This window comes from Cygnus atratus, unplaced genomic scaffold (assembly GCF_013377495.2).
Source record: "Cygnus atratus isolate AKBS03 ecotype Queensland, Australia unplaced genomic scaffold, CAtr_DNAZoo_HiC_assembly HiC_scaffold_52, whole genome shotgun sequence".
Classification (NCBI taxonomy): domain Eukaryota; kingdom Metazoa; phylum Chordata; class Aves; order Anseriformes; family Anatidae; genus Cygnus; species Cygnus atratus.
The window spans coordinates 74,401-97,846 of NW_026110128.1; the positions used below are offsets into that span (position 1 = coordinate 74,401).

At 58.2% G+C, this 23,446-nt stretch overlaps 1 protein-coding gene and 1 pseudogene across 1 annotated transcript; one reads left to right on the forward strand and one right to left on the reverse strand.

Annotated features, from left to right (window-relative positions):
* Positions 1-574: 574 nt before the first annotated feature.
* Positions 575-5,724, reverse strand: LOC118261315 (ADP-ribosylhydrolase ARH1-like). Its single transcript, XM_050716927.1, has 7 exons — positions 5,714-5,724; positions 5,396-5,619; positions 4,556-4,654; positions 4,364-4,469; positions 3,370-3,449; positions 3,095-3,278; positions 575-947 (listed from the first exon to the last, which is right to left on the reverse strand). The coding sequence occupies exons 1-7, from the start codon at positions 5,722-5,724 to the stop codon at positions 575-577; spliced, it is 1,077 nt and encodes a 358-aa protein (XP_050572884.1).
* A 14,243-nt stretch (positions 5,725-19,967) lies between these two features.
* Positions 19,968-21,004, forward strand: LOC118261316 (olfactory receptor 14J1-like; annotated as a pseudogene).
* The last annotated feature ends 2,442 nt before the right edge of the window (positions 21,005-23,446 follow it).

The following is a 23,446-nucleotide window of genomic DNA, read 5'->3' on the forward strand; positions in this document are numbered from 1 at the left end:
CCCCCAAACATCCTCAGGACCCCCCCCCAAAACCCCACAAAGGGCCCCCAGACCTCCCCCCCAACATCCCCAGGACCCCCCTAAGGGCCCCCCCCCCAACAACATGGCCGCCCCCCCCGTTGGGAAAAGCCACTTTATTGCCACCCCCCTTCTCAGGGGGCCAAGGGGGAGGAGCCAACCGGGGCCCCTCCCCTGACTGGAAGCGCTGCGATTGGTGGGGAGTGGGGAGAAGGGGCGGGGCTTGTGCTTCGAGGCCCGCCCCCCACGCGCCGTGCAGGGGCGGGGCTGGATTATTGCTATCGGTCACCATGGCTCCCGAAAGTGGGCGGGGCTCCGCCCGTTGGCCCCGCCCCCCAAGCGTCACTCCGGGGCTGGGATTGGTCGCGGCGCTGAGCTGACCAATCCCATCCCCCCAGGACCCTCCAGAGCCCCCCAGGACCCCACACAAGTCCCCAGTACCCCCCCGGACCCGTCCCATTTCCCCCCCCCCCCCCCCGATATTTCCTGCTGGGACAAGTGGGTGACACTGAGGACCCAGGGTTTTGGGGGGGGGGGGGGGGGGTGTCAGGGGGGTTCAGGCCCCCCCCCAGGCCAACTCGTGGAGGCGCCGGGCGGCGGCGCTCAGGCGCCCGCGGTACTCGAGGCCGCGGTGCAGCCCGGGGGGCACCGCCGCCAGCCCCCCCAGCAGCCCCCAGCAGCCGGCGGCGATGGTGCCGGTGGAGTCGTTGTCCCCCCCGTGCAGCACCCCGCGGTGACACAGGGTGGCCCAGCACCCGCCGGCCGCCAGCAGCGCCTCCAGGGCCACCATGGGGGCGTCGTGGCCGCTGCGCCCCGGCCACCCCCCCAGCGCCCAGCCCAGGTACTCGGCGTCCCGCTCGGCCGGGGACGGCAGCGCCGGCAGCCGCGGGGGGCCCGAGCCCTCCAGAAGCCCCCGGGACTCCAGGTACCTGCGGGGACAGCGGGGGCAGAGGGGACATTGGGGTCAGAAGGGACATTGGGGTCACCGGGGACACTGGGGTCACTGGGGACACTGGGGTCAGTGGGGTCATGGGGACATCAGGGTCAGTGGGGACATTGGGGTCATGGGGTCAGGGTGGTCAGGGGGGGTCACAGGGACACTGGGGTCGGTGGGGACATTGGGGTCAGTGGGGTCATGGGGACATCAGGGTCAGTGGGGACATTGGGGTCAGTGGGGTCATGGGGGCATCACGGTCAGTGGGGACATTGGGGTCATTGGGGTCAGGGTGGTCAGGGGGGGTCACAGGGACACTGGGGTCGGTGGGGACATTGGGGTCAGTGGGGTCAGGGTGGTCAGGGGGGGTCACAGGGACACTGGGGTCGGTGGGGACATTGGGGTCATGGGGTCAGGGTGGTCAGGGGGGGGTCACAGGGACACTGGGGTCGGTGGGGACATTGGGGTCATGGGGTCAGGGTGGTCGGGGGGGGTCACAGGGACACTGGGGTCGGTGGGGACATTGGGGTCAGTGGGGTCATGGGGGCATCAGGGTCAGTGGGGACATTGGGGTCACAGGGGTCAGTGGGGTCACAGGGACACCGGGGTCAGTGGGGACATTGGGGTCAGTGGGGTCACAGGGACACTGCGGTCATTGGGGACACCAGGGACATTGGGGTCACCAGGCCATGGGCCCCTAGCAGCCCCCGGGACTTTGGGTACCTGTGGGGTCGCTGGGGACACCGGGGTCATTGGGGTCACCAGGCCATGGATGTCCCTAAGCACTCCCAGTATCCCCAGCAACACCTCCCAGCACTCCCGGTGCCCCCCTTACTAGTGCCACGTGTCCCTGAAGAAGGACCAGTCCACACCATTGTCCCCCATGGCCACCCCAGTGCCCTCCCAGTGCCCCCAGTAACCCCTCCCAGTGCTCCCAGTGCCCCTTCCCAGTGTTCCCAATGCTCCCTGTTTCCCCTCCCAGTGCTCCCAGTGCCCCCTCACCAGCGCCAGGCGTCCCCGAAGAAGGGCCAGGTGATGGCGTTGTCTCCGACGGCCACACCAGTCCCCTCCCAGTGCTCCCAGTAACCCCTCCCAGTGCTCCCAGTGCCCCTTCCCAGTGTTCCCAATGCTCCCTGTTTCCCCTCCCAGTGCTCCCAGTGCCCCCTCACCAGCGCCAGGCGTCCCCGAAGAAGGGCCAGGTGATGGCGTTGTCTCCGACGGCCACACCAGTCCCCTCCCGGTGCTCCCAGTAACCCCTCCCGGTGCTCCCAGTGCCCCCTCCCAGTGCTCCCAGCGCTCCCAGCACCCCCTCACCGGCGCCAGGCGTCCCCGAAGGGCCAGGTGATGGCGTTGTCTCCGACGGCCACACCAGTCCCCCCCCGGTGCTCCCAGTAACCCCTCCCGGTGCTCCCAGTGCCCCTTCCCAGTGTTCCCAATGCTCCCTGTTTCCCCTCCCAGTGCTCCCAGTGCCCACTCACCAGCGCCAGGCGTCCGCGAAGAAGGGCCAGGTGATGGCGTTGTCTCCGACAGCCACACCAGTCCCCTCCCGGTGCTCCCAGTAACCCCTCCCAGTGCTCCCAGTGCCCCTTCCCAGTGTTCCCAATGCTCCGTTTCCCCTCCCAGTGCTCCCAGTGCCCACTCACCAGCGCCAGGCGTCCGCGAAGAAGGGCCAGGTGATGGCGTTGTCTCCGACAGCCACACCAGTCCCCTCCCGGTGCCCCCAGTAACCCCTCCCAGTGCTCCCAGTGCCCCTTCCCAGTGTTCCCAATGCTCCCTGTTTCCCCTCCCAGTGCTCCCAGTGCCCCCTCACCAGCGCCAGGCGTCCCCGAAGAAGGGCCAGGTGATGGCGTTGTCTCCGACGGCCACACCAGTCCCCTCCCAGTGCTCCCAGTAACCTCTCCCAGTGCTCCCAGTGCCCCTTCCCAGTGTTCCCAATGCTCCCTGTTTCCCCTCCCAGTGCTCCCAGTGCCCCCTCACCAGCGCCAGGCGTCCCCGAAGAAGGGCCAGGTGATGGCGTTGTCTCCGACGGCCACACCAGTCCCCTCCCGGTGCTCCCAGTAACCTCTCCCAGTGCTCCCAGTGCCCCTTCCCAGTGTTCCCAATGCTCCGTTTCCCCTCCCAGTGCTCCCAGTGCCCCCTCACCAGCGCCAGGCGTCCCCGAAGAAGGGCCAGGCGGCGGCGTTGTCCCCGACGGCCACCCCGGTGCTCTCCACGTAGTCCCACGCCTGGGGCAGCACCCGCAGCAGCTCGGCCCCCCACTTCTCGGGGGGCTCCCCCCGCGCCCCCAGCGCCCCAAAAAGGGCCACGGCCAGCGCCCCCAGGTACCCTGCAGGGATGGGGCGGGGGGGGGGGGGGGAGTCAGGGGATGAGGGCGGGGGGGTCCCCGGGGGGTCCCCGCGCCCCGGGGTGGCACCCACCGGTGGGGTGGTGGTGGGTCATGCGCCCGCTCTCCACGCTCACCCGGATCAGCGTCGGCAGCTCCCGGGCGTGGGGGTACCTGCGGTGGCCCCGGCCCTGTCTTTGTCCCCGTCCCCACGTCCCTGTCCCTGTCACCCCCCTCCCCCAAATCCCACATCCTCATCCCCATCCCTGCCCCCCCCCATGTCCCTGTCCCTCACCCCCCCCCCCCGCCATGTTCCCGTCCTTAATGTCCCATGTCCCCATCCTTGTCACCCGCATGTCCCTATCCCTGTCCCCCCATGTCCCTGTCCCATGTCCCCATCCCTGTCCCCCCATGTCCCAATCCCTGACCCCCCCCCCATGTCCCTGTCCCCCAGCCCCCTCCATGTTCCCATCCCTAATGTCCCATAATCCCATCCCTGTCACCCCCCCCCATGTCCATGTCTCTGTCCCCCCCCCACCTCCCTGAACCCCACCCCATGTCCCCATCCCTGTCACCCCCATGGCCCTGTCCCTGACCCCCCCCCCCCATGTCCCCACCCCTGTCCCCACGCCCCCCTGCCATGCCCCCAATGTCCCCATCCCTGTCCCGTGTCCCCATCCCTGTCCTCCCATGCCCCAGACCCCCCCATGCCCCCCCCATGCCCCCCATCACCCCCATGTCCCATGTCCCTGACCCCCCTCCCATGTCCCCCCCCCGTCCCCATCCCTGTCCTCCCATGCCCCAGACCCCCCCATGTCCCCCCCTATGCCCCCCCCATGCCCCCCATCACCCCCATGTCCCATGTCCCTGACCCCCCCATGTCCCCCCCTATGCCCCCCCCCATGCCCCCCATCACCCCCATGTCCCATGTCCCTGACCCCCCCCCCCCATGTCCCCCCCATGCCCCAGACCCCCCCATGCCCCCCATCACCCCCATGTCCCATGTCCCTGACCCCTCCCCCCCATGTCCCCCCCCGTCCCCATCCCTGTCCTCCCATGTCCCTGACCCCCCCCCCGTGCCCCCCCACCTGAGGCCGATGGCCAGGCTGCGCATGGCGGCCCCGCAGCCGGTGCCGGTGGGGTTGAAGGGGATGCGATACCCCTGGGGCTCCCCAGGCCGCAGCTGCGATGTGCCTGGGGGGGGGGGGGGGATTTGGGGTGAGCTCCCCCCCCCCCCCCAACACCTCCCCCCCCACACCCCAATAACCCCCCCCACGCACCCAGGATGCTGGTGGGCCCCGGCTTGCGCCCCTCCATGTCCCCCATGGCGGCCACGTAGCGGCGAGCCAGCTCCTGCAGGAGGGGCTCCCCCTCCAGGCCTGGGGGGGGAGGGGGGGACAGTGGGGACCCCCCATGAATGGGGGAGAGGGAGATCACCCCCCCCCCCCCCCCCCCCCAAAAAAAAGAAAAATTGGAGGGGAAGGAGGATCCCGCCCACAATATCCCCAAAATGAGAGGGGACCCACCTGGGCACCCCAAATTGGAGGGGGGGGGGGAACTGGGGACCCTCCCCCTAAAATAAAGGGAAAAGGATCCCCCCGACCCCCCCTGCCATGAGTATATTGGGGATCCTCCCCCCCCAAATACCCCCCAGGGACCCTCCAAAGTGGAACTGGGATACAAAGGGGACCCACCCCCCCCCCTTACACCACCCCCCAAGGACCTCCCCCCCCCCCAGTGTGGGTCTGGGGTACAAAAAGGACCCCCCCACACCCCACAAATTCCCCCCCCCATATGGCTCTGGGGCACAAAAGACACCCCCCCCCCCATCCCCCACAACCCCCCCAAAATGGGTCTGGGGTACAGAGCGACCCCCACATTACCCCCCAGACCGCCCCCCAAAATGAGTCTGGGGTACACAATGACCCCCCCCTTACCCCCAGCCCCCCCCCCCCCCAAATAGGTCTGGTGCACAAAAGGGACCCCCCCCTTACCCCTCAGACACCCCCCCCAAAATGGCTCTGGGTTACAAACGGACCCCCCCCTTTACCCCCCCCCCCCAAAAATGGGTCTGGGGGTCCCCACGCCCCCCCCCCCCCCCCCCCCCCCCAACCCGTTACCGGTGGCCAGCCCCTCGGCCGTGGCGAGGTGCAGGACGGTGTCGTCGCTGACGGGCCACTCGGGGGGCTCGAGGACGATGGCTCCGAGCCCCCCCAGCTGGGCCAGCTCGGCGTGGATCTGGGGCCCCGAGGTGCAGTACTCCCAGCGGGACCCCCGGTACCCCAGGGCGTCCCCCACCCCGCTCAGCACCAGGGCGGCCTCGTACGCCTCCACCGAGGGCACCCTAAGGGGTTTTTGGGGGGGGGGGGGGCATGGGTGTTGTCACAGAGGGACTTTGGGACCACCCCCCCCCCCCAAGCCCCCCGGGGGACACTCACGTCTCCGCCATGGTGGTGGCAGCTGGGGACGCCTGTCACGGGGGGGGGGGGGACGGGGACAGAGCTGGCGGGGGGCCCTTAAGGGAGACGGGGATTTTGGGGAAGGGGGGGGGGGATATGGGTGGGGGTCATTCAAAGGGGCCTGAAAATGGGAGGGGGGGGGTTAATGGGGGCTGGGGTGGACGCTGAGGGGGGGGGGGTTTAATGGGGGCTGGGGTGGACGCTGAGGGGGGGGGGGCAGAGAAGGAAGGGGGGGGGTCCAGAGGGAACTGGGGGTACCCAAAGGGATTTGGGGGCACTCAAAGGGACTCAGGGGGCACCCAAAGGGATATTGAGGGGGGGGGCACCAAAGGGATATTAAGGGACTTGGGGGGGGGCCCCCAAAGGGATTTGGGGGGGGGGGGGGGGCACCCAAAGGGACATGAAGGCAGCAACACAGAGGGGGAAAAGAAAAAAAAAAAAGAAGGCATTTCCAAGAAAAAAAAAAATATTTCTACCAAATATATTTTTTTTTTCATACTGGGATGAGGCAAAAAAATAAAGATTTTTTCCCCCCCCCTCCTCCCCACTCCACAGACCACATGCCACATTTTGGGGCAAGATCCTGCAAAAAAAATCACCATTTCTCACCCGAGTGGGTCCCACCAGGACGGGGCTGATAACCAGGGTCTGAGACGACCTAAAAATGCTACTTTTTGAGTTAAAAAAATGATAATAATAAATACAATTAGTGGTTGGTGGCGGGCAGCAGGGAGTTAAAAGCTCATCCCTAATTTTCAGCAGCTTAATTAAAAGTCCATCGGCGAAACCCCAGTGCTGGACCCCTGCCAAGCTCTGGGGTTTTGTCTTTTTTTCGGGGGGGGGGGGCAAAATTGCACCAAATGACCACAGTTCTTTGGTTTTTATTCAGTGTAAACTTGGTGAAAGAAATAAAAAAGAAAAATTAAAATTAAGTAATTAAATAATTAAAAAAGAACCCCCCCAAAAAATGAAACTGAGTCTTTAGAGCCTGAAATGAGGACTTGAATCCTAAAAATGCACCTTTGGGCAGTAAAAATGAGGCTTTGGACCCTAAAAAATAAAGGTCTGGACCTCAAAAGGAGGCTTAGGATTGTAAAAAGAAGTTTTGGGGACCTAAAAATGAGGGTTTAGACTCTCAAAATGATGTTTTTGGTCCCCGAAGAGGAAGCTTTGGATCCCAAAATGAGGCTTTGGGCCCTAAAAATGAGGCTTTGGACCCTGTAAGTACAATTTGGACACTCAAAAATAGGATTTGGACACTGAAAATCTGAACCCGAGACTCAGAAATGACTGTTTGAAACTCAAAAATGGGGGAATTGGACCCTAAAAAACTTCGGACCTTAAAAATAAAGCTTTGGGCCCAAAAAGGGGGGGGGGAGGGGGGTTAGACACCTCAAAATGAGGATCTGAGCCCTAAAAATGGGCGTTTGGATCTTAGGAGAAGGCTTTGGGATCTAAAAATGAGGTTTTGGGCAATAAAAAGAAGAGTTAGGATTCTAAAAATGGGATCTTCGGACCCTAAAATTAGGCTTTAGTTCCTACAAATGTGGGTGTGGACCCTAAAAAGAGGGTTTCATCCCTAAAAGGAAAGTTGGGATGCCAGAAATGAGGCTCCAGGCCCTGAACATGTGAGTTAGGAACCCAAAAATGAGCTGTTTGCACTCAAAATGAGGGTTTGAGGCCTAAAGAGGTCGCTTTGGACACAAAACCTCTGCCCACGGCATGCTGGGAGTTGTAGTCACAGCCCTTTTGCCCCGTGGCATGCTGGGAGTTGTAGTCCCGCACCCCATTGCATGCTGGGAGCTGCAGGCCTGCACCCCACAGCATGATGGGAGTTGTAGTCCCCACCCCCCAGCATGCTGGGAGCTGAAATACTGTACCCCGTGGCATGCTGGGAGCTGTAGGCCTCTGCTCCTATGGCATGATGGGAGTTGTAGTCACAGACCCTTCCCCCCAATGCTGGGAGCTGTAGTCCTTTGCCCCCCATGGCATGATGGGAATTGTAGTCACAGTCCTTTGCCCCCATGGCACACTGGGAGCTGCAGTCCTTCACCAAGTGTGTGCTGGGAGCTGCAGGCCTCCCCCCACATGGGATGATGGGAGTTGTAGTCAATATCATTTGCCCCATGGCATTCTGGGAGCTGTAGTCCTGCACCCTGCTGAGAGCTATTGGCCTCTGCCCCCATGGCACCTTGGGAGTTGTAGTCACAGTCCTTCGCCCTGCAGCATGCTGGGAGCTGTAGTCCCTCACCCCCAAGGCATGCTGGGAGCTGCAGTCCCTCACCCCACAGCACGCTGGGAGCTGCAGTCCCTCACCCCACAGCTGGCTGCCATGGCCCAGCCCCTGGCCCCCTCCTGAGCCCCCAGGGATGGGCAACGCCGTGTCAGGACGCACACCGAGAAATCGCTATGTCCGTGTGCCAGCGGGCTGGGGCAGGAAGAAATGGGGAAGAGATGAACCCCACCGACCTGCGGCGAGCCCCCAGGGCTGGGGCAAAGGGTAGAGCAAAGGACGTGCGGGCCTGCAGGGCTGTGGACCCCAAGGTGACACGCGATTGCCAGCACCCCTTGCTCCTGAGGCCCCAGGTGTCAGCTCACACGTCCCTGCATCACTGGTCAGGGGCCAAACCTCTGCCTCGGCCATGCTCTGGGTCCGGTTGTGCATTAGGATCAGATTAAAATGGAAGACGAAGACGACGAAGATGGAAGACGAAGATGACAAAGATGAAGAAGATGAAGGAAGAAGACGAATATGACAAAGACAGAAGATGACGAAGGAAGAATATGAAGACAAAGATGGAAGACAAAGATGATGATGAAGATAACAAAGGAAGAAGTAGTGTAAGAAGAAGATGAAGAAGTACGCACAGCCAGGCGTGGGGCATCAACCACCTCTCCTGGAAGCCTGTTCCGGCATCCGACCCCCCCCACGATGAAGAAATTTGTCCTCGTGTCCCATCTGAACCTCCCCTGGTGTTGCTTTGTGCCATTCCCATGTCCTACCATTGGTTCCTGTGAAAGGCCAGCAGAAACAGGGACCTCCAGGCTTTCATCTCCCACGGTACCACACCGTGATCCCTATCGCACACAGACAACTCTCGCAGCTGGCTGAACTCCCGGAAGGGAGGTGGACAGGAGGACAACATCTGCTGCGGGGGCGTTAGCAAGGGTGGTGCAAAGGGAGATGCTCCAGAGCTGGACTCTACACGAGGAAGCGATGAGGCTGGCCTCCTTCCTCTTTGTACAAGCCATTGCAAGGAGGGCCTTCATCCTGAAGGCTGCGTCGCCATCCTGCTGGGCCTCCACGACCACGTTCTTCTCACCTGGACGATACATCAAACAGCCGTTTGGTGGAGGACCACCACAGCCAAAACACGGGGAGCTCCAGGGGGCTCTGGTTACTCTGGAGGCCGTGCAGAGGCTGTGCACAGCCGATGTTGGTTCCTGCCCCCTCTTTAAAACCTCCCTCTTCCCCCTAGGAAGAACGACAGCGGAAGTGCTGATTACAAGTTTATTGAGACAAGAGTTAGAGCAGATCGTACTGCACGTACATATTCATGGGATTACTGGCTCCAAATGCATCCAACGGATCCCAGAAGGGAAAAGGAAGCAGGGAGAAAGAGGGGCGGTGATGTTGAGTAAACGACCTCCAAATGAAAACCAACCACCAAATGGGTCAAAAAACGTTAACAAAAGAAAACCAACCATCAAACGGGTCCAAAAACATTACCAAAAGAAAAACGACCACTGAACAGGTCCAAAAACATTAACAGACAGAAAACCAACGACTAAATAGGTCCAAAAATATTACCAAAAGAAAAGTGACCACTAAAATGAGTCCAAAAATGTTAACAAGAAGAAAACCAATCAATAAATGGCTCCAAAAACATTAACAAAAAGAAAACCGACCACCAAACGGGTCCAAAAACATTACCAAAAGCAAACCAACCGCCCCCAGGAACGGGCTCAGAAGGTGACTGATGAAATAAAGGAAGATCAGCAGACAAAGCATTACAGACCGACCGTGACCTGCATTCCCCATGCGCATTTTCCTTTTCTTTGGGGCAGAAAAGCTGCAGTGTGCAGAGCTTCCAGGTCCCCAGGAGGGGGAGGGCTGCCAGGTGGCACCTCCTCCCTCTGTGATGGTGAATTTAAAATACAAAGCCTAATTTTAGGGCCCAAACCGTATTTGAGAGTCCAAAACCTCCAGTTGGAGACCAAACCTCCCTTTTCAGTGTCCAAACCCTAATTTCTGTAGACCTAAACCTCCCTTTTCAGTGTCCAAACCCTCCTTTAAGTGTTCAAACACCCATTTTGTGGGGCTGAAGCCTAATTCTTAGAACCCAAAGTCTCATTTTTCTGGTCTAAACATTAATTCTGAAAGACCAAAGTCTCAGTTTGAGGGTCTAAAGCCACCAGTTTTGGTCCAAATCTGGTTTTTTAGGGCCCAAAGCCTCTCCTGCTGGTCCACAGCATATTTACAGGGGCCAAATTCTCTTCTCCAGAGCCCCAGGCTCAGTTTGGGCCAGTTGTCCCAGCAGAGTCCTCTCCCAGCTTCTCGCCCCAAGGCCTCGACGCAGTTCAAGCCCCAAGTTCATGGCCAAACCAAGAGCAGTGAGCATTTCTCTCACTTCTACGATGCTACGATTCTGTGACTTCTACGATTTCTACAGTTCTGGGATTCTATGATTTCTATGATTCTACAGTTCTATTTCTACGATTCTTTTCTGACTTCCGCAAGCCTACAGTTTCTACAGTCCTAAAATTCTTTTCTGATTTCTACAATTCTATGATTCCAAGTTCTACAATTCTATGATTCCAGTTTCTACAGTTCTTACAATTCTACAACTTCTACGATTACCCACAACTCTTTGATGTCCTCCTCCCAGCACAGAGGTGCTTGGGCAGGCAGCGGGCGCTTGGTGCCGGCGTCACTGCGGGCAACAGCCAGCACTGGCCGTGTCACCGTGATGTCACAGATATCACTGTGACATGACCGTATAAAAGAGGCTGTGCCTGCGACAGCGGTACAGAGACGTTCGGGCAGGATGAGCTCCCAGGTGGCTGTTGCCAGCAAGGAGCAACCTGCTTGCACGAGGCGTACCACGTTAGGCTTCCCAGAGAGCAGCGCGATGGAGCACATCTCCGCGATGCCAGGTGTCACTGACCAAGGTACGGGCACCCCCAGCACCGCAGGAGTGTGGCTGACCCCCGTGTCTGGGGCTTTCCGTGGGGGGGACCCGGCTCTGCGGTCACCTCCGGGGAGTCTCTGTTTGGGGCCGGAGATGTGATGGCTCTTTTCATCTGCCACCAAAACACGGGGCTGGGGGTGCTGGGAGGGTGGCAGCCACCAGATGCAGAGCGTGACCTGATTTTCTTTGTCTTCCAGAGCGATCATCTGTCTGGGATGCAGTGTCTGTCTACATCCAGGAGCACCTCCAGCTGCGCCAGGTGGGTTGGCACCCACGTCGTCCTTGTTCCCCTCCTCAAAAGCAGGAAACTCACCCCAAAAGGCCCCACCCAGGAGCCAATAGGTATCGCACAAGTGCGGTGTTGCTTGTGGTAGGTGGTGTGGTATCTCAGGGCTGATCCCAGTCGCTGGAAGCCCCTGGATCCCCTCAGCCTGGCTCCCAACAGCGGGAAGGGCACAGCAGGACCTGAAGCACCGTCCCTGGATGGGACCACCTCCAGATGATCCTTAACCTTCGGCCCTTCCGTTCTCTTCCACGTGCAGGGCGTCCGAATTCCCGCTCTTGGCTGCTTTGACGTTGTTTCCAAACGGGTCGAGGATGGGAACAAGTCCCTGACGGTGCAGTGGCCCACGTTTCGCCTGGCCAGGAACCTCGTCGTTGCCCACAACCTCACAAACGACAAGGAGTACCTGCCAGGTAAGAGGACGCATGAATCCCTTGCTGCATGGATGATCCCCTCCCTGGATCTTAGATGCTTCCCCAAAAAAAGCAAAGTGTCCCCTGCACGGAGCAGGTCCCAAACCGAGGCCTTTCTGGGCGATGACTGCAATGAGCAGCACCTGGGGAACACGCGGGGAAGGGCCGCTGGTGACCGACTCCATCCCTCTTGTTTGGTTTTCCAGGCCATAAGGAGCTGGAACCCCTCAAATTTGGTGAGGTGGCTGCTGCTGCCTCCGTGTCCTGGAAGAAGGTGGAGGGCTGCATCCGAAGCACCACATCCCTCATCTCTCACTGCCTGGGGAAGGGCGAGAACATCGCCCTCGTCCTGAAGGACATGGGGGTGCTCCTCATCGAAGGCACGAGGGTGGAAATCAAGTTCTATTACAACTTCTTGGAGAGCCTGTCACCAAAGGGGAGCCTTCAGAAGGCTGTTTTCAAGGTGAGGGTTTTGTTTTCCCCACGGCCTGGGCAGCCTCACAAGGGTGCAGTAGCAATGCCTGCCCTTGGCCCACCCGTACCTCTTGGGCTGGATCTCTTGGCCAACCTCTTGGGGTGGCCAAGAGCTGCGGTCCTGCCGGCTCCCGCTGCCCTGGGCTCCTCCGGGACCGAGTGCCTCGGCCAGGCAGAGGACATTTGCCATCTCCATGCTCCTCCACTGCAGGACCCCCAGCTGATGGACATGGTGGTGTCGCGGCTGGAACCCGTGGCCTCCCTGACCTTCTCTGGCCGCGTCATCGTCTTTCCCGAGTGAGTATGTTTGCGGCTGTGGCCGCTGCTCCTGTTCGGTAGCGTTTGCTCCTTGCACCCATGGGTGCCCAGCCAGTGAGGTGGATCTGACCTGACAGATGGAGGAACTGAGGCAACGCCTCCTTCCCATCGAGGCCTGGGCTTCTTTGCAGGGCGACCCCTCTTCCCAGGACAGTCCTTGGGGATGGGGCCTTTACGGCAACGCGAAAACGTCTCCCTGAGCGGGTGAGCGTGGGGAGTGGTGGTGCCCTGGGTCACGCCGATCTCTTCTTTTTCCAGCTTTAAAATGGACAAAGTGCCCCAACTATCACCCAGAGAGCGTCTCAAGGCCCGCAGGGACAACAGGCAGGAGAAAGAACGGGCTGTGTTGTCGTCTCCCAGCCAAGGTAAGAGACGCAAAGCGGCTGCTGGCTCCTCTTGTGCCACAGCTTCATGCCAGCTCAGCACAGCCTCTCGTCTCCGGGCCTCCAAAATGGAGCCCCCGTGTGTGATGTGCCCAAGGTGCCCGGCCCTGGGTGCTGCAGGAGGTCGGGGATCTGGAACACCCCCTAAAATTGGCTGTACCCAGCTCCTCTGTCCCAGAACTTGGCCCCAAAACCATGTCATGGCCTAAAAATGAGCCGGGTGAGGCTGGTGCCAAAGAGGGCCAAGGCACCTGGAGATGGAGGCTGTGAGGGGAGCACAGCGGCCTCTGGGACACCACAGGAGGAGGCCTCAGCACCCGCCGTGTCCCGGGTACAGCAGAATCACAGAAATGTTCTTCTGACATCTCTCCTTCCCGATTCCAGAGAAACTTCCTGAATTGCCACCCTTCCCGGGCACCTTGACCATCGTTTTTAAAGAAAAAGGGCAACCCTGGAAGAGGAGGGCCGAGCAGAAGGAGAAGCCTTTGTTCAGGTGAGGCTGGAGGCTCCGGGAGGGGGGGGGGATGACGCCGCGGGGAGCCCCCCACTTCTCAGGGCTGGCCCCTCTGTTTGGGGTCTGCAGCCACGGGCGCTGCGTGGGGGGGGGTACAAGATGGGGCCCCAAAGATGTGGTGTAGGTGGATGAATTCTTTTCTCTTTGTCCTTTCAGCAGGCTGCCAGTGATCCCCGAGCTGCCTCATGCCGAAAATGAGCCTTTGAGCGACCAACTGCAGGAAGACACAGCGCCCAAAAAAGAGCCCAAAACAACGCCCAAAAAAGAGCCCAAAACAACGCCCAAAAAAGAGCCCAAAAAAGAGCCCAAAAAAGAGCCCAAAACAGCGCCCAAAGACCAGGCGCAAGACCGGGGCCGGGCGAAGGCTGTGAAATCTGCAAAACCTCAGAAGAGCAAAGGCCAAAAACCAGCAAAAGCCCCTCCTGAAGTCAGGAAGCCATCCATCCTGGAAGCCCTGCCACAGACGGAGCGAGTGAAGCGCCCTGAATCTCAGAAAGCCCCAGGCCCGCTACAAACACCCATCGTTTCCATGCTGTCCTTGTCAAACTCAGAGGGCAGCAGGGTTCAGGAGCCCAGCGACGACAGAGGCAGATTCCAGCTAGGGAGGTCCAGCTCCCAAAGACTGATGAAGTTACGGGCTGAGAAGTTCTGGTCCGTGCTTCCAGACCGTCCGAAGATGGAAGCATCTAATTCCAAGGCCAGCCCCAGCCCGCCCAAGGAGCCCAGCTACCCCTCTGTTTTTGGGCCACTGACACACAAGGGGGCCAGGTCTATGCAGCTTCAACCGCCAAAGTTTGTTCCCAGACCCCCTACGCCATGGCCCAGTCCATGGTGACCCGAGCTTTGCCCGGAGTTGCAAGAACGCCGTCAGAGGTGGCAAAACAGGTGCGTGATCCACATCCGTGTTCTTCTGGGGGGCTCAAGCCTTGGAGGAAAGTAGTTACGGGGACAGCGGGGTCTCTCCAAAGAGATCTCAGTTTTGAGCCGTGGGTTGGCTCCTCCATCGCTAGACTCAAGTCCCTCAATTTCTCTTCTGTTGCCACGCAGACACACCAGGCCACATTAGTTGTCAGCATTTAGAAGGCCTAACAAAGCAGGAGGCTGCTCTTGGCCAGAGAGGAGAGTGTGTGTTTGCAGCTGGGTGCTGGTTTCCAGGCCTGGTGGGAAGAGAGGGGCTTTTTGGGTGGGCCTGGCAGAGCTGAACCCTGCTGCTGGCCGGGGTCTGGTGATGGGGTAAACGGCGGGAGGGAAATGGCGGCGTTGCCCTCGGTGTTGTGGCCTGAAGCCATGCCCGGGGTCCGCATGTGGGCAAAGAGCCCTAAAAACCTGTAGCTTTTTTTGCTCAGAGTCTCACTTGTTTTACAGAAATCCATCTGACAGCGGACCGCGAGATATTGGAGAAAAACATAACAAACTCTTGCCAAAGACGACCAACTCCTCGTTTGTCCACGACGCGGTCTCACCAGACCAAGGATGAAGGTTTTCCAGCTGTGGCTCTGCAGTCAGCCCAAACTTCTGCTGGGAGCGGGACCATCACGGGGATGTTACCAGCTGAAGGACTTTCTTCATGGCCTCCATGGCAAGGAACCTCCCCTTGCTGGGGCAACAGATGGGAAGCGGGCCCTCAGAGCAACGTGGAGAAAACCTGCACATCCCTGGAGGGGAAAGGAGAGGATGCGACGGCAGCTGGGGAGAAAAAGAGAGCACCATTTCCATCCTGCTGGCTTATGTTTTCAAAACGGAACCTGCAAATTAAAATGATTTTTCAAAATGTTTCTTCTTGTAGAGTAAAATTCTGTACAGAAATTGCACCACTTAAGACTGATTTTGGTTTTGAGGATGATTCCATTGATCAAGAATTTCAACTTTTGATGGTTAGCATTGTTTGGATAAATGCTCATCGGTGGCTTTTGATGGCAAATTGCACGTTTTGATGGTCAGCTTAGTCCAAGTACTGAATGCTTCTGCCCTGGAGACCCGCATCTGAAACACCCAGCAAAGAATCAGATAACGTTTGCTGGTAACACTCTAACCTTGCTTACCTTTACGTCTTCCCTCGAGATTTCTCTCTGTATTTTTTTTCCTGGACCTTCTCATATTTCTTTTTGCTCTTTCTGTTTCTTGACCGTGTTTTCGCAGGCCTCTTCACCCTTTCTGTGTGGTTTTTACTCATAAACCACGAGGGAACGGGCAGAGTTGAGGGCACAAATCTTTTCTGCGCCTATTTCCAGGGTGCTGCCAACCCACGGCACCAGTCTGCTCGGTGGTCGCTCACGCCATGCGCGCCAGTGGCTTCATTAACAATCCCCCTGAGGCCTACTGTCATCATTTTGCCTCGACTCCCCCAAAATCCTCATCCCAGTGGTGGAAGGCTCTCTCAACCACCTCTTGTTGCAGGGGAGGAGGAGTAGCGGCTGTTGGAGGAGCTCTATTTCTCCCACCTCAGTTCTCCTAGCAAAGCTCTTTCTCTGTGCTGGTTTCTCCCCCTTCTGCCGTGGCAGTGCCCACTCCTGCCTTGTCCTGGTTGTTCTCTGCTCTGAGAGATGGAGCGAGGATGTTTTCCTGAGCTGCTGCCATTGCTGTTTCCCTCACGGTGGCAAGGGCTCTTTGTTCTTCAGCGTCTCCTACTCCTCACTGTCCAAGCGTGCTCCCTTCCTGCTGTAGTGCTGAGGGGAGAGTTCGGAGAGCCGGGTGGTTTGTGATATCTCCCCTGCATCTTTTCTTCACATCCTCAATCTCTCAGTCCCTGGATGCCTCCAGAAAACGGACTGTTCAGCGCTACGCACAGCTTCATCACTCGAAAGCTCTCTGTATCTTGGGATTCAGCACCTTCACGAGGCCAAACCATCGTGCCTGGAGAAACAACGGTCAGAGTGGAGTTCCTGCAACCTCCTCCTGGCGCCAGTGCCCTTCTGGCACGTTCTAGGAGCACTTTGCAGGACGAGCAGAGGACTCTACCAGCGCTACACGCTGGAAATGAGATCCTGGTCTTCCTGCCCTGGCTGCTCCTGTCGGAGCAGAAGCTCATCTTTACACCCTCTCAGACCTCCGTAACTCCTCTTCTCACTGCTGGCCAGTTCGGGAGAGCAGACCGGGAGCAATTTACTCAGGCACCAAGCGATGGGAGAGAATAAAGGACCTGCAAATCACAGAGAGGACAGAGACCAAGGTCAGCAGCAGGAGAGGGGGCGTATTCTGCCCACCACCTACTCGTTGTTACCTGCAGAGGAAATAGGCCTGCCAATGGAGAACCGTCTGTGCCACAAGAGCGGAATGCAGCTCGTGCAGCCTCCTGCAAAGAAAGGAGAGCGGTGCCTTTGAGTAACTGCAGGGTTTCTGAAAATAAAAGATACCACACCCCTGGAGAACAACACACCGACACAAATCAAAGCCAAGACCCTCTCCCTGAGAACAGTGCTTAGCAGGAGCACCCGTATTGAAGTTTCTCCTCATTATCACCAGTTTTACAGTCAGAAATAAAGGTGATGTTTACCTTTATAGAGCAGTGATCGTCTCCTGCCTGACACCTGAATATTTCCTGCATCAGAACGGGACGTAAGGAACAGAGCGGTGCTTCTCCAGCTGCTGCACAACCCGCAATGCTTTGCCACTGTGAAGTAAAGAGCAGTGTGTAAATTGGTGTCCCGAGGCATTAGTCACTGCCCAGGTCATGGAACACAGCGAGCCTGCTACGACAGGGTTACCTGAAACATCATAGAAGGACCAGAGCCCAGTCTCTTGCTCTCCACATGCTGCTGCATCAGCACCACGAAGGAGATGGGCATCTCGTTTTGGGGGTGTGCGCGCGTGTCTATGTACTGGGGCGACTTCCAGGCTGCAAAACATTTAAAAAGTCAACCTAAGATCTCCCCCCTATTTAAAGGACAATTTATCTTTATTATTAAGAACTTTTAGCGTGATCAGTTTGATAATATTAGAGTGAATTCTCTTTTTTGCCAACAAACCACCTCGGTGCAATGCTTGCTATCACCACCAGGAGCACAAACCACCTCCTGATCGCACTCACCCTACACCCAACGAGACAGTATTCCAAGACCACTCCTCACTATGGGAGGGGGAATTTATTATTTATTACTATTTAATTTATTAATTTATTATTTATTATTTAACCCATTATTTCCCATTTACGTCCCGTTAAGTATGGGAACAGAGGCGTACTTTGAGGCAAAAGCAGCACAAGCAGCTCCTGGGGCTTTCCACGAGGCACTTGACTTTACCAGTCAGCAATATCCTGCCATGATGCAGACCCGTCAGTGAGCAGGGCACGAGGCTTCTCGTTTTCTGCTAATTTCTTGTATATTGGCGCCTCTTCAGCACGTGTCACCTCCTCCTCTGGTGAGGATATTCCCAAATCTTCGTCTTTCGGTCAGTCCACGATCACTTCCAAGATTCCTAGGAGGACTGGTGTTTCTTATTTGAGCCTGCTGTGCTATCAGTGTGACCCATTTACTCCACACAACACCACTGCATGTCCAGAGGGGACCTTTCCCTTGAACATCCAGCTCAACACCTGCAGCCGGGGTGCCAGGAGGAGCCGTGCTGCAGCACCAACCACTCCCGAAGAAGCTCGGACCCCTTCATATGCTGCCAGTATCTCTTTGTTTTTTTGGTTGGTTTCAGATCCTCTTCATCCCAGACTCCAAAATCCTTGGGGCTGACCTCAAATCTCCCCCGGTGCTTTCTGCCAGAGGCTCCAGGTGGGGCCATTCTCCCTGCCTCTGGTGTAAAGCACATTTTTTTATTTTTTTTTAAACCTTTTGTCCTACCTGAACTAGCCCAAGGGCTACTGCGTGAACGATCTCCTGCTTAATTCGCTCAAAGGCTTCTCGTTGCTCGGGTTCCTGATTGGAATTGTTCTTTTGGGTCACTTGGTAGAGAAGGCTACAAATCATACCACAATTTAGATTAGAGGTGAGGAAGAAATTCTTCACTCAGAGGGTGGTGAGGCACTGGGACAGGTTTCCCAGAGAGGCTGTGGATGCCCCATCCCTGGAGGTGTTCAGGGCCAAGCTGGATGAGGCCCTGGGCAACCCGACCTTGTTGGTGGCATCCCTGCCTATGGCAGGGGTTGGAAATCTTTGAGGTCCCTTCCAACCCAAGCCATTCTATGATTCTGTGATTGACTCAGTACAGAGAAATGGGAGCCCTGCCCGTCCTGTCTGATAACGGGGCAGAAAAGCGATTCTCGTGCCCAGCTCTTTTGTTTTTCTCTGATAGAAGAAACCACACTGCTGGGAAGAAGCACATCTCCCCAGCCGAGGGCGGCTGTTGCACCGGGGATTACCTGTTTGTTGTCGGCTTGTTTCCCTGCAGGCTCCTTCTGGAGCCCCAGGGACATCTCGAGGGGCAGAGAAAGCAATCCCGAGCCAGAGGGAAGCCGCAGCGCTGCAGAGATGAGCGGCTCCTCCGCATGGCGAGGCTGGGGGCTCTGCCTGCAGGGGACACAGGCAGAGGAGATAAAAGAGAGAAAAGAGAGAGGTTAAGGGAAGAGGAGAGGAGACGTCGCGTCTTTCGACGTGGTAGGTCTGCGGCAGCAGAGCAGGGCACGAGTATCCCGCAGCACAGATGGGAAAAGTTTTGTTTCTTTGTGGTGGAGAAGGGCACGGTCCAGAGCAGCATCAGAGGGGTTGGCTGAAAAGCGAGGAGTTTTTTTAGGGTCTCTGCTTTCCCTTCCCTGCCCCACAGGGATGGAAATGGAGCGGTTGGTTTAAGACAGGAGCCTCCTAGGGCATCGCACTGAGAGCACGACGCAGCTCCTAGGTTCTGCTCAGCCCACGGCCAGCACCAGCACCGCCACTGTGCTCCCCTCAGGGTCAATTCAAGTCAAGGAAGAGTTGGTTGGAGGCTGGAGCCTCCGCCACCAGCAGGAAGCCATTGACATTTCCCCTCCTCGTGGCCCTGCTGCCCTTCTTCTTTCTCCCACCCCTTATGGGGTTGGGGATTCAGCTGCATGGAAGAAAGGCACCCAAGCACCCTCCTGACCCGGGGGCTTTGTGCTGAGAGCTGAGCTCTCCTTTGGGTATGACGAGGCAGGGCGAGGAGACTGGAGCTGGGTGCTTTGAGCCCAGATTCCTACACTCTCGGCACCATCCAGGTTCTTTTTTGGGGGGACATATGAGCGCAGTCCCCCTCCGGCTCCAACCCGTGCAGTATGGGGCGGCCAGGCAGCTCTCCTCGCACCTTTCCTCTCGGGACCCACAGAATTCCATGCGGAGTGCACAATGCCAGGATTTCTGCCCGAAAATCCTCCGCAGCTGAGGTGGGGGGTACCAGAAGAGAACACAACAGAAACCACCACCACCGACAACAAAAAACGCAGGGCTGCTCTGCAGTCGGCTGGAGTGGGAGCAACCACGCTGGGAAGCAATTTGGCGCCAGGATCTAACCCAAGAGCACCCCGCGTTCCTATTTACCCATGGCTGTAGGGCAGGGCCAGCTCTTCCACCGTGTCCCCCGATCTAAGTGGGATTCCTGGAAGGAACCATCCAGAAATCATGAAAGGGACCTGCTGAAGGTCTTCTGAAATAGGGAGAGGTAGCCCGGGCTGGTTTTTCTAGTGGGTTTTGCTCCCAGAGGTGTTTTCTAACTTTCTGCTGTCGTTCTGTCTTTGGGCAGGTCGCTGTGCCCAGAAGCAGATGTCCAACAGCAGCTCCACCACCGAGTTCCTGCTCCTGGCATTCGCAGACACGCGGGAGCTGCAGCTCCTGCACTTCGGGCTCTTCCTGGGCATCTACCTGGCTGCCCTCCTGGGCAACGGCCTCATCCTCACCGCCGTAGCCTGCGACCACCGCCTCCACACCCCCATGTACTTCTTCCTCCTCAACCTCGCCCTCATCGACCTCAGCTCCATCTCCACCACTGTCCCCAAAGCCATGGCCAACTCCCTGTGGGACACCAGGGCCATCTCCTACTGGGGGTGCGCAGCCCAGCTCTTCCTCTTTTCCTTTCTGATATCAGCAGAGCTTTATCTCCTCACCATCATGGCCTACGACCGCTACGTGGCCATCTGCAAGCCCCTGCACTACGGGACCCTCCTGGGCAGCAGAGCCTGTGCCACCATGGCAGCAGCTGCCTGGGGTGGTGGAGTTCTCCACGCTCTGCTGCACGCCGCCAACACATTTTCACTCCCTCTCTGCCAAGGCAATGTCCTGGACCAGTTCTTCTGCCAGATCCCCCAGATCCTCAAGCTCTCCTGCTCCAACTCCTACCTCGGGGAGGTCGGGCTTCTCGTGGTCGGGGTCTCTTTCGCCTTTGGGTGTTTTATTTTCATCGTGGTGTCCTATGTGCAGATCTTCAGGGCCGTGCTGAGGATGCCCTCTGAGCGGGGCCGGCACAAAGCCTTCTCCACGTGCCTCCCTCACCTGGCCGTGGTCTCCCTGTTCATCAGCACGGCCACGTTCGCCTACCTGAAGCCCCCCTCCATCTCCTCGCCACCCCTGGACCTGGTGGTGGCCGTCCTCTACTCGGTGCTGCCTCCGGCGCTCAACCCCCTCATCTACAGCCTGAGGAACCAGGAGCTCAAGGATGCCATCAGGAAAATGAGCTCCTGGATATTCCTCAGCGGTGCCAACTTCCCGACTCGCTCTGCAAATTAGTCGGGGGCGTCACATCCCTGGCTTCTGCTTCGCTGTTCCTCCGTCGGTGGCACCACCAGCATTTTTGTTGTCAGTGACGTTGTGTTTATCGCCACCGTTGTATTCACTGTCACCATCACGTCACGGCAATTTGTGGTGCTCGTGCTCCTACACAACTGCTGAGCTCACTTCTAGTGACGTCCTACTCACTTCAGCTCACTTCTAGTGAGGAACGGGGCTGCTCTCTCCTGAAACCCCTCAAAGTGGACACCTCCACCGGGTCAGAGCGGGCTCTCAGAGCTTTCTGGAACAAAACAATCTCCCCATTTTACCTGCAGTGCCTGAAGACTCTCCTGTTCTTTGAAAGCTGGTAACACAGGCACAAGCAGCTTTTCCAGGAGCAAAGCGCTCTACTCCGGCACCTTGGGACCTGCTGGAGACCCAGGGGTGCATTTGGGACTGACCACCAGGCTCTAATGCCCCTGGAGACGGAGAACGGTCCCTGCTTTACATACCTGGGCTGGCCCACACGGATGAAATCCTTAGAGAGGGGCCGCAGACCCTCGCAGCACCCGCAGGAGCCCCGGGACGCGGGCTCTCAGCCCTCCCTCGCAGGCAGGATCCTCGTGCACCTCCACAGAATCCCAGAAGCGTTGGAAGGGAGCTCTGGAAATCACCCGGACCGCCACCACCAAGCGGGGTCGCCCAGAGCACGCTGCTCAGGATCGCACCCAGCTGGGTTTATGAGGATCTCCAGAGAAGGAGGCACCACAGCCTCTCTGGGCAGCGCGTGCCAGCGCCCTGTCACCCTCACGGTACAGAAATGTTTCCTCATATCCAGCTAGAGCTCCGGCTACAGGACGTCTCCGTTCCTTCAGCGAGGTGGTGGATGAAGGAGTTGAACAAAAGGGGGACACCACCACCGAACCAGCCCTCGATCCACCCCACTGCCCGCTCCTCCATCCCCAAGCTTCATCGCAAGGATTTCATGGGAGGCAGAAGGCTTTCAGGCTGGCTAGCCACGATTCCCCCTCGGTGGAGCCACGCTGAGCACTCCTGATCGCCTCCATGCGCTGTGAGAGGCCACCCAAGACGAGCCGCCCCCAAAACCTTCCCAGGGATGGAGGCGAGGCTCCTGGGTCCCGCTTCCTGCCCCTTTCTTGGAGGCTGGGGTGATGCTGCCTTTATTCCAGTCCTCTCCTTTTCTCCACGATGACGAAGAGTGGCCAACAAAACTCCTCCTGGCTTCCTACTGCCCCCAAACCTCCTCAGGATCCCCTCGGTGCCACCATCCAGGAAGGGCTGAACACAGAGGCCAATTTTCCTGCTCATGTTTCGGGCCGTGCCCCCAGAGGTCGCCATCCACGTCCCTCGCTTCACCTCCTGCTTTCTTCGCCCTCTTTCCTCACTCCCAAATCCCCGCAAGTCTCCCGCAGACGCCCCACCTCTCGAGGTGGCTTGATTAGAGGACTGGAACACCTGTTAAACGAGGACAGGCTGAGGGAACTGGGCCTGTTTAGCCTGGAAAAGAGAAGACAGAGAGAAGAGACTGAGAAGGTCTCACCAGCGTGTATAAATATCTGAGGGAAGGTGTCAAGAGAACGGAGCAGGTTTCTTTTCGGTTGTGCCCAGCGACAGGACGAGGGGCACTGGGCACAAACTGAAGCCCAGGAGGCTCTGGCTCAATGTGAGGGGGCGCTTCTGTACTGGGAGGGTGACAGAGCACTGGGACAGGCTGCCCAGAGGGCTTGTGGAGTCTCCTTCTCCGGCAATCTTCAAAACCCGCCCGGGTGCCATCCCGTGAAATGTGCTCTAGGTGATCCTGCTGGGCAGAGGGGGTTGGACTGGGTGATCTTCAGAGCTCCCTTCCAACCTCGGACAATTCTGTGACACGCAGAGGAACAAAGAGCCCTGAAAGGGCAGCACCGCGGTGAAACCGGTCAGCTGTGGCGCAAGGGGCCTCGAGCGGAGGCCGGGATCTCACCCCCAAGGCACAGGATTGCTCTGTAAAACCCAGCAAGGCTTCAGCCAGCACCAGAGCCCCCTGCGCTTAGCCTACCTGTGGTCGCAGCTGGCAATTACCTGCACTAACGAGACCACGGGGAATCGGTCCCAGTGCTGGGCCTCATTAAGCCTTCAGTAACATTCAGAGCCGCTTCTGACTTCTCTGCGCAGCCTCCTCTTGGCACCAAATACACCACGGGGATCATTACAGCGCAGAACGCTCGCGTCTGCCTTGTCCCTCCACATAATTTTCCTTAAGTCCAGGTAATTAATCCCAGTAAAGCAAAACTGCCTACGAGGGGAGAGGATTAACTCGGTACATGGCACCAGTCCAGGCTTTTCCTGCGGGCGGTTTGCTCAGTTTCCGTCGCTGACCAGCCTCCTCGTTACTTGATAACCACAGGAGAATATCTTAATCCGATTTGTTTCTACCTGCAGACGCCAATTCTGCATTCTCCAACTCTGCACAAGCACTCGGATTTACCATCTGCACCCAACATGCCCCAAACTGGAGCAAAGTGACTACACCACCTCGA